Raw genomic sequence first — 12,796 nt, forward strand, 5'->3', positions numbered from 1 at the left:
CCCTGATATATATATATATATATATATATATATATATATCATCCTTTTGGAGTTCTTTTTCAGAAATTGCAAAAAGAGATTTGATTATGCGTTGAAGAAGATTGCTCATGAAATTAAATCTGTTCCACGTTTGCTCTTGATTGCATGATATTTGCTCGAAAATGCATGTTATTGATGATACCTAGAGATTTCTTTAGATTCGAGAGAATGTCGTAAATTATGTATATTTGAATCGACATGTTGGAGCGTGTGCATCGATTCAAACTTTAATAATCATAATTTGATTTTTCATATAAAAACTTCTTCGCAACAGATAATCAGACGGAACGTATTTCAGAAAACTATATGCTTTTTAAAATAAATTTTAAATATTAATGATATATTAATACTAAAAAAATGTTTTAATTTCAAAAGCCTTTGACACAGTAAACCATGAATTGCTATTGGCTAAATTTCATCACTATGGTTTATCTCCTAGCTATTTCCTTTTTCCGTTCTTATATCTTAAACCGCTCTCAACAGCTCGCAATTTTCTTCCTATGCTATCCTCACTTCGCGGTGTGCCGTCTGGTATTCTTCAGGGTTCTATTCTTGGTCCTCTTCTCTTGAGTTGTATGTTATTGCTGATTAGTAGCATCATTGTCGTTATTGTCGCATCTTTACATATTATTTAAATATCACTAAATCCTTTTATATGAATACGAGCTCCAGTCCCTGTATCATGTCTCAATTCTTTATTTTTATTATATCTCCCCTATGTATCCGCATTCTTACATGTCAATCCTTCCTAGTCTTTTAACCATCCCGTGTCTCAAAAATGCAAAGTTGCATATGTTCGTAAACTGTATCCTTTTCGTCATGTTCTTTCTATTTCGCAAAAACTTATGATCTCCCATCTTCTTTCCTTATTTAATTATATTGACACTGTTTACATACCAGCGCATATATCAAAAATTTATTCTGCATTTGTGTTGCTTGGTCTTTAATGTTTTGCATTCTAATACTCAATCTTATCTTCGTGATTGTCTTTATTTCATTCATGAGTTTCACTCTAGCTCTTCCTCTATCTAATAGCTCGCTACCAATCTTTTCTTTCTTATCCTCTACAATATTCTACATCATTCGACTATGTTTCAGGCTGCGTTTTCTTACGTAGCTGTAAAGTATTTCAAGTCCTTACCCTTCTACATTCGCTCTTCTTTCTCTCTTACCGCTTTCAAGTCTGCTTTCAAGTCCGAATATCGAATGCGTGATTTGTAGATGTTGTACACAGAAAAAAAATTTCTTCTTGAAGAATTCTTGAATCAACCATAATATACTCATATATAGGTACAGCAAAAATACTGTAATCTTGCTTTAAAAATTTTAGTCTTGATTTAATTGAATTTGTTTTGATGCAAGTATTACTTTGCATTCAATTCTATAGCTATGCGTACTAATTCCGTTTTTTCTTTCTTCGTTCATTATTCTCATCTGTAGTATTGTTTGTTTGTGTGTGCTCTTGTATTTATTATAATTATTTTTAATACAATTATTATTATCATTATCCCATATTTTTATTTCTTCTTCTTTTCGCACATGTTCTAAGTTTTAATTTGATGCGTTTCTTTTGCTGCTTATATCTATCTATTATCGAATTTGTATTTATATTCTGTTTCTTGTTCCACTTATTTGCTAATCTACGTATCTATTATCAAATTTGTATTTCAATCTTATTCTATTTTTATTCCTGCTTCGGATTTAAACTTTTAGATAGCATTACTGCTTGATGTCTTGTCCATTGATTACGTATTTTCTTTTATTGCGTTCATACTATTACTACGTGTTGTTTTTACTCACATTATTAAAGTTATTATTACTAATATCTTTCTTGTTAATCTACCGTTTTAATACATTTAACGAGAAATTCTGAGGAAAGTGAAAATAATATTTTAGCTAATTATAAAAATTGTATTACACATTTTATGTAAAAAGCAAATTCATATTAAAGTCATTATTAATTTATGGTAAGCGCCAAAAGTCAGTAACAAACCTAACAATAACATAAAAATATACATACTCATGTATGCACGCAATTCTTGCCACAAACATGCATAAACACACACGTCATTAATATATTTGTAGCTCTATTTGAAGACTGTGACACGAATCGCAATAAACAAACGTGGATGCTTTAAATATAACAACATGACTATACGTTAAAATTGTAAGAAGCGGCATTAATATTTATTAATTTTATTATATATAATTAGTTGTTATTATATATAATTAAATAATTGATTTATATGTATATATAGATAGATAATTTGTTAATTAAAATAAAATTATTGACTCACAACAAATATTATATTATGACAACACTTGTTATTTGAATAATTCCATCTTATACGATCATTATAGTTAAAAAATTGGACGAGACTTTTTTCGGAAAATTAGATTAAAGTTTTATAAATAAAATTCAAATTTTTACGTATATATAAATTTCTACCAAGACTGATGATTTATGAAATCATTTTTTATCCATTTTCAGTGATTTCCTTTTATTCTTACAATTAATGAACAAGCAATTTATTTGCATCAAAAGGCAAACGTAAAATCTATTATGCAATCGAATCGGTGATCATTATTCACGTCAAATCGGATCAAAGTAAGACACATCAAAGAAGACAGCGACCTGTGCATGAATCATGAGCACGTCATAATTTATTTTCAGACAAAGTGACCATCTGTCACGGAAGGGAATGCTGGTGAATGCGTCATACGACGTCACTAGAATTCGATCGAAGATAATTTGCTGACGAAAGCACATTACTGACGACACTTTTGATAAATATTTTAAAGATTTTCTGTGCCTCATTTTTTTAACAAATCTTACAAAATGCATTCACTCCGTCGTCTTATTGATTACATCACTTACCTAACTTTGTTGTAAAAGCTAACATATAATAGTATTAATTTTTCGATATTACATCTGATTAATTCCAATGATAACGATATTTTCAGTATTATCGTAAGTTATGATATGTTCAGAGAGAGAGAGAGAGAAAGAGAGAGAGAGACAACAAAAAATATACACTTCAATATCCGAATACAGAAAATTTTTTAAAAAGTCTTAAAAAATTAGCAAAATTCTTATTTTCAAGTTTCCATTAGAAATTAGATTTTATGTACAGTTACATACTCCGTATGTACAAAGTGCAAACACTTGCGTGTTTTTCTAGTCATTAACATAATTGCTAGTATGTTGAAGTCATTATATATGTAAATATCGGTTACATACCGACAGCATGACATGCAGAACAATACGTTAAGTTCTTTCTAAGAAAGAATAATTCAAAACTTGAAATCTCTGAGGTTATATATAAAGAATATTGTCTATAATGTGTAACACACAAAGTCATTTACCTTGTCGGTGAAATATAATTACACAGTAATGTGTCAGTAAAATATAAAAAAAAAAAAAATTCCAATAATGCGTCAGTGAAATGTAAAAAATCCAGTAATGTGCTATAATTTTGCGTTGTAACTACATGTTGTAACTTTAAAATATTTTGTTACTGATGTACGCGACACACTCTTGATCAAGTCAAATAATGTAATGTAACGGCAGAATGTCAGAAGAGAACAAGAAACCGTGACAAAATTAAGGTTTCTTGCCCTCTTCTGACATTCTGCCGTTACATTATTTGACTTGATCAAGAGTGTGTCGCGTACATCAGTAACAAAATATTTTAAAGTTACAACATGTAGTTACAACGCAAAATTATAGCACATTACTGGATTTTTTTTCGGGATCGGATCGGGACCCGAATGTTTGTAATATTTAAAATCGGGCAGAAATCATAGATCTAGAAACTCTTTAACGGCATAAATATGATGCTTCTTCATGATTTTTCAATCGAATTTTTCACTTAAACTATAGCATAATTAATTAATTAAATTTAAAACAAGGAATAAAAACAGTATATATATATATATATTGCAAAAATATATTATTTTACAATATAAACAAGAAAGAATCTTTTAAATTTAATTAATTAGTTATGCTATAGTTAGAAATCCGATTGAAAAATCATGAAGAGGCATCACATTTACACCATTAAAGAGTTTTTAGATCTATGATATATCTCTGCTCAATTTTAAATTCGGATACCCGAAATTTACGGGTACCTGAACATTACAAACATTCAGGTCTTGACCCGATCCCAAAGAAAAAGCCCGACCCGAATCCGAGATTCCGAGGCTCGGGTACCCGCACACCCCTAAAAATGACCCGATTGGAGTCGAAACGTTTGTTAACTTTATGATTCTAATTTAATTAAATTTGTTTGTTTAAATATTGGTTCTATGCCCTTTTTAATTGTCATATTGTTTTATACGGAACCTTATAATTACTTATTACATTTATAAACTTAAATTAGTTCTTTCAAGATTTAAGCATGTTTATAAGTAAAATGGGTAAATGGAAAGAAATTGATAAATGTGAGATTTTGACATCGACTCGTGCTTGTCAAGTTATAATGCAGCACTCAGTCTTGTGTGGTACACCGCGAATTCTTTTTTCCTGGAATTCTTGATGACGTAATTGCAAATCAGAGAAGACCTTCCCACTACTGATCCCGTCAGCAACCTGCAGGCAGAGCCAGATCAGCCAAGCAGCACTGGGCAGTCTCGGCAGTCTCGGGTGTCGGCAACAGCCAGTTTCCACTACCAGTCCGTCGTCCGTCCTCATTACGCGTCTGCAACGTTGGCGTTTGTTTCGAATTTCAATCGCCGTACTCTTGTGACTCATCTGACATTCTGACGTCTCTTCCTCGCCGGAGGCAGTGAGTTGAACGGTGTTTTTCGTCGTTGTCGTACACGTCACGGGAGCTCGTAATCCCGTAATTCAGTGAACAACCTCAAGTGAGTATCGAGAGCTGACGACATTATAAATTCTACAAAACTTAACGTAGCATGTCGTTCATGTATTGTTTGTCAGTGTTTCGTAACGAAAACTTGATATTTCGTTGGTTGGCACCAAGGCTGGCAGTAATCTGTTTAATTGTTTTCTCTTCAAGATGGATATTCTCTCCCAATTCCTGACATATGCGTGACACGTGTCAGCTTACGAATAAATAATAACTGCGATTTGCGATATATAATTTATAATAGATATATTGTGATCGTTTCGCGGTCTTATTCCAGTAAATAGCAATGCTCTATGGAGTCCTACAATAAATACGTGTATCAGAATTGTTTTAAATTATGTATCCAATAACTAAACGTGTCAACACATTAGTGCATGCTCAATACACCATGCAAGCATTATTCTGTTACTGTACTATTTAGTATTTTCTGCCAATAAAGCAGATGTTTACATGGTGCTGCCACGACTAGTCAGAACATGCAGACGAAATTTTAGGTTTTATTACTGGCATTCTATTAGCACAAATTCGCAAAGCGCGCAGATCAAATGTTGTCAGAATTTATATGCGTAGTTAGGGGCTCCGCACAATATATAAAAGGAACAGGGAACAAGAATTTCAATCTATCAGAAATCATGTATTGTGGAATACACAGTTTCTGATAGGTTAAAATTCTTATTGTCTGTTCTCTGTTCCCTGTTCCTTTTATTGTGCGGAGCCCCTTAGATGAACATCATAGGTTGCGTTCCACCTAACGCTCGTAAACACTCGCAATGCTCGCGCGAGCATTGTTTGTTCTTGTTTAACATTTGATAAACAACAAAGATAAAATAATTCCACGTGTAAGCGTGGAACGGAACACAGAGGCTGCGTTCCACTTAACGCTCGCAATGCTCGCGAGCATCGTTTGTCCTTGTTTAACATTTGATAAACGACAAGGATGAAATGATTCCACGAGCGTTATGAGCGTTAAGTGGAACGCAGCCAGTATAGTGACAAGTGACTTAGTGACAATATACACTGCACACATACATGCATTAACCCAAATCTCATATTCCACGTATGTATAAACACCGAGCACTGATTGGTGAAAAACGGGTTATAGGAGTAATTTACTCCCATCATCCATTTTTCATCAATTACGCTTGGATGACAAAATAGCAAGCGCCGGTGTCTGCAATGTCTGCATAAGAATGATGAGAATCCGGGCTGGCGAGTATTTTGTTATCTGCAACATATATATATCATGCCATTACTGGCTGAATCGCCATTTAACAATTTCCGTAGTGCAGTGTATAGATAGAGGAAGTCTATAATTTAGTGTTCTTCTCTGTGTACAGGTTCTTCCATTGCGACAGTTTAATTCTTGAATAGAAAAAATGAGCTACGGTTACCAAGTAAGTACATTTGATTTATTGTCGAACAACTGAAGAGCATATTTTTAAACTATGTATTAATTCTATATTTTTAAGAAAACGGATTGATGCATACTGCGCAGAGTTTCTAAAAATGTTTGTAGAATGTTCTAAAAATGTACAATATTCATAGAACATTCATAGACGTTCTGTGGATGTTGTGTGTTATCTAGGAAGATTATGTATGCATATTTCCAGATAGACAATTGATGGCATATTGTCTGAATAATGACAAAATGAAATTGAAAATGGTTGCATAAATACTCAAAGATGTGTACTCCATGAATGTTTCCAGCATATAGAGAGTTCTTCTGCTGTAAAAATTACGGCCATGTGCTGTTTATGATTGCTATATTGTAAAATGAATAAAATGTATAACAACAACATGACATTATAGTAAATACACAAATTTATTATAATTTCGTGCTATTATGATAATATCACAAAGTATACATTAAAATGTTTGCATGCTTAATGTGTTACATTTATCTGGGTTATAAAACTATGATAAGTTTTTTATTTTGCTTGAAAATATGAGCCTTACGCAGTCTATTAACACATTCTATTAATGTAGTTTATTAACATAGCTTAAAAATAAGCTCATTATTTGAAGAAAATAATTAGACGAAGCTTCCATTGGATTGGATATTATTTGTTTCTGTGTATATATATATACCTTAATATCCAAGGGACCACCTATTCAATTTCCGGGACGAGCACGACCACCAACATCATTTGGAGCTCCACCTGGTGCACCCCCTGCCCCTAATGCTCCATCTTATTCTCCGATGGGCTTCTCAAATGCTCCACCGACATCATTTGGCATGCCTCAACCATACTCTCCCTATCCAACACAGCCCTCGCATCCTTTCCCTGGCAATGCACCTGATCAAACTAGTACTTATCCTCCACAACAAATGCCATATCCCCAATGTATGCCCACGTGTTATCCCCCTAGCACACATTCTAATCAATCTGCACCGTCTCCTTATTCCCAACAACAAAATTATAATTCATATCCTAATCTTCAAACAGCACCAGATGCTAAAGAATATTTTGGCAATATGACTCCTTCCCCTTATCCTTCTGGACCAAATGCACACACAGCTAGTTCAATTCCATACCAGAGAGATAGCTACCCCGGGGGGCAGGGGGTAAGCTCACAGTATCCTTATGCTGCTAATCCTACTGCTGCTACTCGTGGTACTACCCCAGCCCCCCGGAGAGATCAGTTTACGTCTAAGGTGAGATTAAAAATAATTTTTTTAAGACTTTTCAGAAAGTTAAAACATTTTTTGCACAGGTATTAAGGCAGCAGTTATTACAATCTTGCAGAAAAGCAAAAGCTTCTATTACTTTTTGCGTAAATTTTTTAAAATTTCACGAATTTTGTTATAGACTTCTCCCACGGTAGTACCTTACGATGGCTTTAATGCCAGAGCGGATGCTGAAACTTTAAGAAAAGCTATGAAAGGATTTGGCACCGATGAAAAAGCTATTATTCATGTTCTTGCAAATCGTAGTAATCTACAGCGTCAAGAGATTGCATCTCAATTTAAGACCCTTTATGGAAAGGTACAGTATATGAGAATTTAAGAACTTTGTTTTGCAAAATTAGGAACTTAATACTACAATATGTTGCATTTCTGTTAACAGGATCTGATAAAGGACTTAAAATCTGAGCTGTCAGGAAACTTTGAAAAACTTGTTCTTGCCTTGATGATGCCTCTACCTCAATTTTATGCTAAAGAACTCCATGATGCATTGTCTGGTCTTGGTACTGATGAGACGGTACTCATTGAAGTATTATGTACAATGTCCAATCATGAAATTTCGATTATTAAACAAGCATATGAAGCAAGTAAGTTAACTGATAAGATTACAATTACATTAAGATTAAATGATATTAAAATTACAAAATGATATTTACTTATTTGCTTATTATTTAATAATTACAGTGTACAGAAAAACATTGGAAGATGACTTAATTTCTGATACATCTGGCAATTTCAAACGCTTGATGGTATCATTATGTTGTGCCAATAGAGATGAATCATTTAATGTGGATCAATCTGCTGCAATGGAAGATGCCAAAAAACTTTTGCAAGCTGGTAATTAATAGAATATTCAAATAGCCACATTGTCTATATAATATATATTATAATATGTAAAATATGCAGAATATATATACACAATTAATGTACTTTTCTTTAATATTTTTTATATTAATATTATACAGGGGAGCTACGATTTGGTACGGATGAGTCTACTTTTAACGCGATTCTTGTCCAAAGAAACATGGCACAGCTGCGACAAATATTCCAAGAATACCATAACATAACAGGCCATGATATTGAGGATGCGATTGAAAATGAGTTTTCGGGTGATATTAAGAAGGGTCTTCTTGCAATTGGTAAGAATAAGCTATAAATATGTAAGAGAAAACTGGACATTACTACTAATATTACGGCTTATTAAAATAAATATATTTTAAATAGTAAAGTGTGTCAAGAACAGAGCCGGTTTCTTCGCCGAACAGTTGTGTAAAAGCATGAAAGGCATTGGAACGGATGATAACCGTCTCATTCGATTGGTTGTGACACGTTGTGAAGTGGATATGGGTGAAATAAAGAATGATTTTGGCCATCGATACAAAGAGTCACTGGAAGATTTCATATCTGTAAGTTATCAAATATAAAAATATCAAAATATAAAAATAGCACATCACATATTAATTCTCTTTTTCCTTTTTTTTTCTTCAGGGTGACTGCTCAGGACATTATAAAAAATGTTTATTGGCGCTAGTACAGACCTAAAATGCAATATTTTCAATCATATATGGAATTTCCGTTGCATTTATCGTCCACCTTTTACAAACACGTACAACGTATGCATATGAATGTTCAGCTCCTTCTTCTCTTAATTTCCAACAATTATGCCAGTGATAACGCAGATTCGTGCTTCGAAATATAAATGAATGTATTTTTATATGCAAAGTTATATGAAGATATTTTGAGATATATATATATATATACAAGTACTTAATTCGATGATTTTATGAAATTACTAACAATTATGTATAAAACATTGACCATGTTGATGAAAACCAAGAATTTCAACAAATTTAATAAAATTTCTGGACGTTTAGAGCTTATATACAACGCAGTTATTAATGCGTAAATCAATATATAATTTATCTTATCTACATGTAATATAAATACACTTTACTGATCAATATCATATTCTTCGTGTCTGATTACCGCGCCGAGAACACAAGCTTTAGTTTCAATTTCATATAATATAAAAAATTCAAGTCTAAGTTCTTCGTAATTACATTCTTGATCATGCCTTCGTGCAGTATAACTTCATAAAGATGAAAATAATGTATTGTAATAGATGAGAACAAGGACAATCACTTTGTTACTTAACGGAGAGATTTACGGCCTTTTCAAACTAGGAAGTAGGAAAACGCTCATCCTCATTCTTATAATAATTCGAAGATCAACATGTCATAAGATGAATACCAAGATATTTACGACAGCAGTTACCGATTCGCTGATGATAGTTTAAAGTAAACCGAAACATACGAAGAATATGGTATTGATCAGTAAAGTGTATTTATATTATATGTAGATAAAATAAATTATATAATATATAATTTATTTTATCTCTCTCTACATATAAAATCAATATATTATAAATCAATATATTATATTGATTTACGCATTAATAACCGCGTTGTATATAAACTCTAAACGTCCAAAAATTTTATTAAATTTGTTGTAATCTGTAAATTCAAGAATTTTAAATCGTATAATCCTATGATTTTATATAGGTAAATGTGGAAGAAATGAATACATTAATTGCCTCGTTTTTTTAAAAATTATTAATAAATGCATTTAATTTTTACTTTTCATTCGTCAATATGTATAATTAGTTATAACTCTATGGAATTAATCAGTGATATTGTAAAACAAACTTTCATTATACATGTATACTTACACTAATTAACTATGACTTACAAACATTGTGATCAAATGTTCCTATATAAATATATAAATGCTTCTAAAATGACAATGATAGTATAAAAAAACTTTTAATGGAATTGTGTCAATAACATATGGTGTTTCGTAGTAAATCTCTATCTCTATACAAACAGAATCTCATAAAAATCTATTGACCTTCATATAATGAAAGTATTTATGTATCTATATATAAACAAATTTAAAGATATTTTATATATAAATGATATACATAAATATTATGTGCATATTTTGTCTCGAACGGCTTAATATAACATTTATATAAAAAGAGTTCTGAAATAGTTTTATATATATTCTATATTTTTATGTAACATTGTATATTCAAGTTATTGAAACATACATATGTATATTTCACTCATTATTTCGATTATTATATTTACTGTATCTATATAAATAAAAATTTTAATTGTTATAAACAAAATAAGATTTCAAAGCGTTGCTGAAATATTGTTAAAGATCCAGCCCTAATAAAGTTTCTGTCTATATATATCATTGCGTTGATAGAAGTGGCTTATAATTAGCAACTTTTCTGTAAACCATTTTTTAAATTGAATCAACATTTTAATTAGATTGAAGAACAACATTTTAAGACTATGTTTTGATGCTTACAGCGTTGTATCAGTTGCGTACAGCGCTACAAGCATCATTTATTCTTGTTTAATATTTGATAGATACAATAAGAATGAAATGTTTACAGCATATAAGTGTAAATACGGAACGCATCTTAACTAGTGAATATGCATAATTTTACTTTCTATGTTATACTTTCAATTATGTTGTGTATAAAAAAAATTATATATTCTTTAACTCCGAATAATTCCATCCAATTTCTTCTTTTATGTAAACACTCGCGCGATCATCAGTGTTTTTACACTCCAATTAAAATTAGTAAATTTAAGCACGTTAAGTAGCTTATGATAATATTTCTAAAAAGTAAAAATTTTAAATAACGTTTTTTTATGTATTTTCGATAAAATTGGATATTTTAAAGATTTATAAAGAATTATTTAAAAAGAAAAAAAATATGCTAGACAATGTCCATATATACAAAACAATATTTTATAATAATTTACATTTTATTGCTGTATAAAAATAGGGGTGACTAAAGACAGAATAAACTAAACTGAGTCGAAACGTTTTCTACCATTTTACAATTTTCGCAATAATTAACAAGATATTAATTATTAAAAATTGCCGAATATTGGTCTTCAATAATTTTTTTCTCAAATACTATCAACTTTATAGAAAAACTGCAAGAGACAAAAATTATTTTCTTCTCATAGAACTCTAAAAATTTTTTCAAAATTTTTTATCAACTTTTTAGTACTGCATTTTCTTATATATAAACAATTATTTTTACCAACATGAGAAAATATGGTATTAAAAAATTCTGAAAAAATTCTCAAAACTTTATGAGAAGAAAATAAACAATTTTTGTCTCTCGCTATTTTTCAGTAAAGTTAGTAGTATTTGAGTAAAAAATTATTGAAAATCAATATTCAGCGATTTTTAGTAATTAATATCTTGTTAACTATATTGCGAAAATTGCAAAATGATGCGGACTTTTCGACTCACAAGTTTATAGTCCGTACTATCTGCACACGAGCCCTTTGACAAAACTTACCAGACACCCTGTATATATGTATATGTATATCTCATTACATAAATCAAATCGGTAATTTTAGTAATTGCGCAAAATTATATATGTACATATATGTATATTATGTATATGTATAATTATCTTTACTCTTCTAAGAAATCAATCTTGTGTAATTAAAATTACAAATTAGGTTTATGTAATGATATATGTGTATATGGTGTATATATATGTGTATATATATATATATATATATATGTGTGTGTGTATATATACTCATACAGCACCGATTATTGCGGAAAGTTTTCAGAAATGTTTCAACCTTTTACATCTCATGTGCAACAATTCTGAAAGAATTCTGCAATACGTCATATGAAATTAACGTTTAACAGAAATTTCTGTTCTAAAATCTATCATAGACAATAAATTGAAAAACATATTTAAACAGAACAAAAAATCATAATGTTAAAATGGCTCCAAAATGTTTACTAAAAGTCATTTTTCTTATCAATCAAGTAATTTTTTGATGGTTGATTACAAATGTGAATTTAAAGTCTTTTTTATCATTTCACAATTTAATTCATATTGGTTATCATCTAGAACTGTCGTCTAGTACAAGTTAACATTTGCTTAATGTATATAAGGTCTACAGTTTGTACTTACGAAATTGGAAGTTAACTAGTAGAATATACGAAAAAATATCATGGAGTTCTTAGAATTAAATTTATACATTTAATTCTATACAATATCATTTTACGAAAATTTATGTGTGTGTGTGTGCGTGAGAAATTTGATGTAGCAGTGTGCAGTGACGTGTCGATGACACGTAACTTG

The 12,796-nt window shown here is 30.7% G+C and overlaps 1 protein-coding gene across 4 annotated transcripts; it reads left to right on the top strand.

Moving 5' to 3' along the window:
• Nucleotides 1–4,670: 4,670 nt before the first annotated feature.
• LOC108769637 (annexin B9) lies at nucleotides 4,671–9,729 on the top strand. 4 transcript variants are annotated; one of them, XM_018520719.1, is made up of 9 exons: nucleotides 4,671–4,905; nucleotides 6,248–6,304; nucleotides 7,012–7,566; nucleotides 7,721–7,897; nucleotides 7,979–8,183; nucleotides 8,281–8,433; nucleotides 8,562–8,735; nucleotides 8,821–9,002; nucleotides 9,085–9,729. In XM_018520719.1, exons 2-9 carry the CDS (start codon nucleotides 6,287–6,289, stop codon nucleotides 9,136–9,138), a joined length of 1,518 nt encoding a protein of 505 aa, XP_018376221.1. In that variant the 5' UTR covers nucleotides 4,671–4,905; nucleotides 6,248–6,286; the 3' UTR covers nucleotides 9,139–9,729. The 4 variants fall into 4 exon arrangements, with proteins under 4 accessions (XP_018376221.1, XP_018376223.1, XP_018376222.1 ...); XM_018520720.1 differs by lacking the exon at nucleotides 4,671–4,905 and adding an exon at nucleotides 6,027–6,119; XM_018520721.1 differs by lacking the exon at nucleotides 7,012–7,566.
• The last annotated feature ends 3,067 nt before the right edge of the window (nucleotides 9,730–12,796 follow it).

The sequence above is a fragment of the Trachymyrmex cornetzi genome, unplaced genomic scaffold (genome assembly GCF_001594075.2).
Source record: "Trachymyrmex cornetzi isolate Tcor2-1 unplaced genomic scaffold, Tcor1.1 scaffold92, whole genome shotgun sequence".
NCBI lineage: Eukaryota > Metazoa > Arthropoda > Insecta > Hymenoptera > Formicidae > Trachymyrmex > Trachymyrmex cornetzi.

Bases quoted from the DNA above. Each gene is read 5' to 3' on its own strand.
- LOC108769637 (XM_018520719.1), top strand. The intron at 7,898-7,978 runs GTACAGTATATG...TTCTGTTAACAG, and splicing joins TTAAGACCCTTTATGGAAAG to GATCTGATAAAGGACTTAAA. The intron at 8,184-8,280 runs GTAAGTTAACTG...TAATAATTACAG, and splicing joins TAAACAAGCATATGAAGCAA to TGTACAGAAAAACATTGGAA.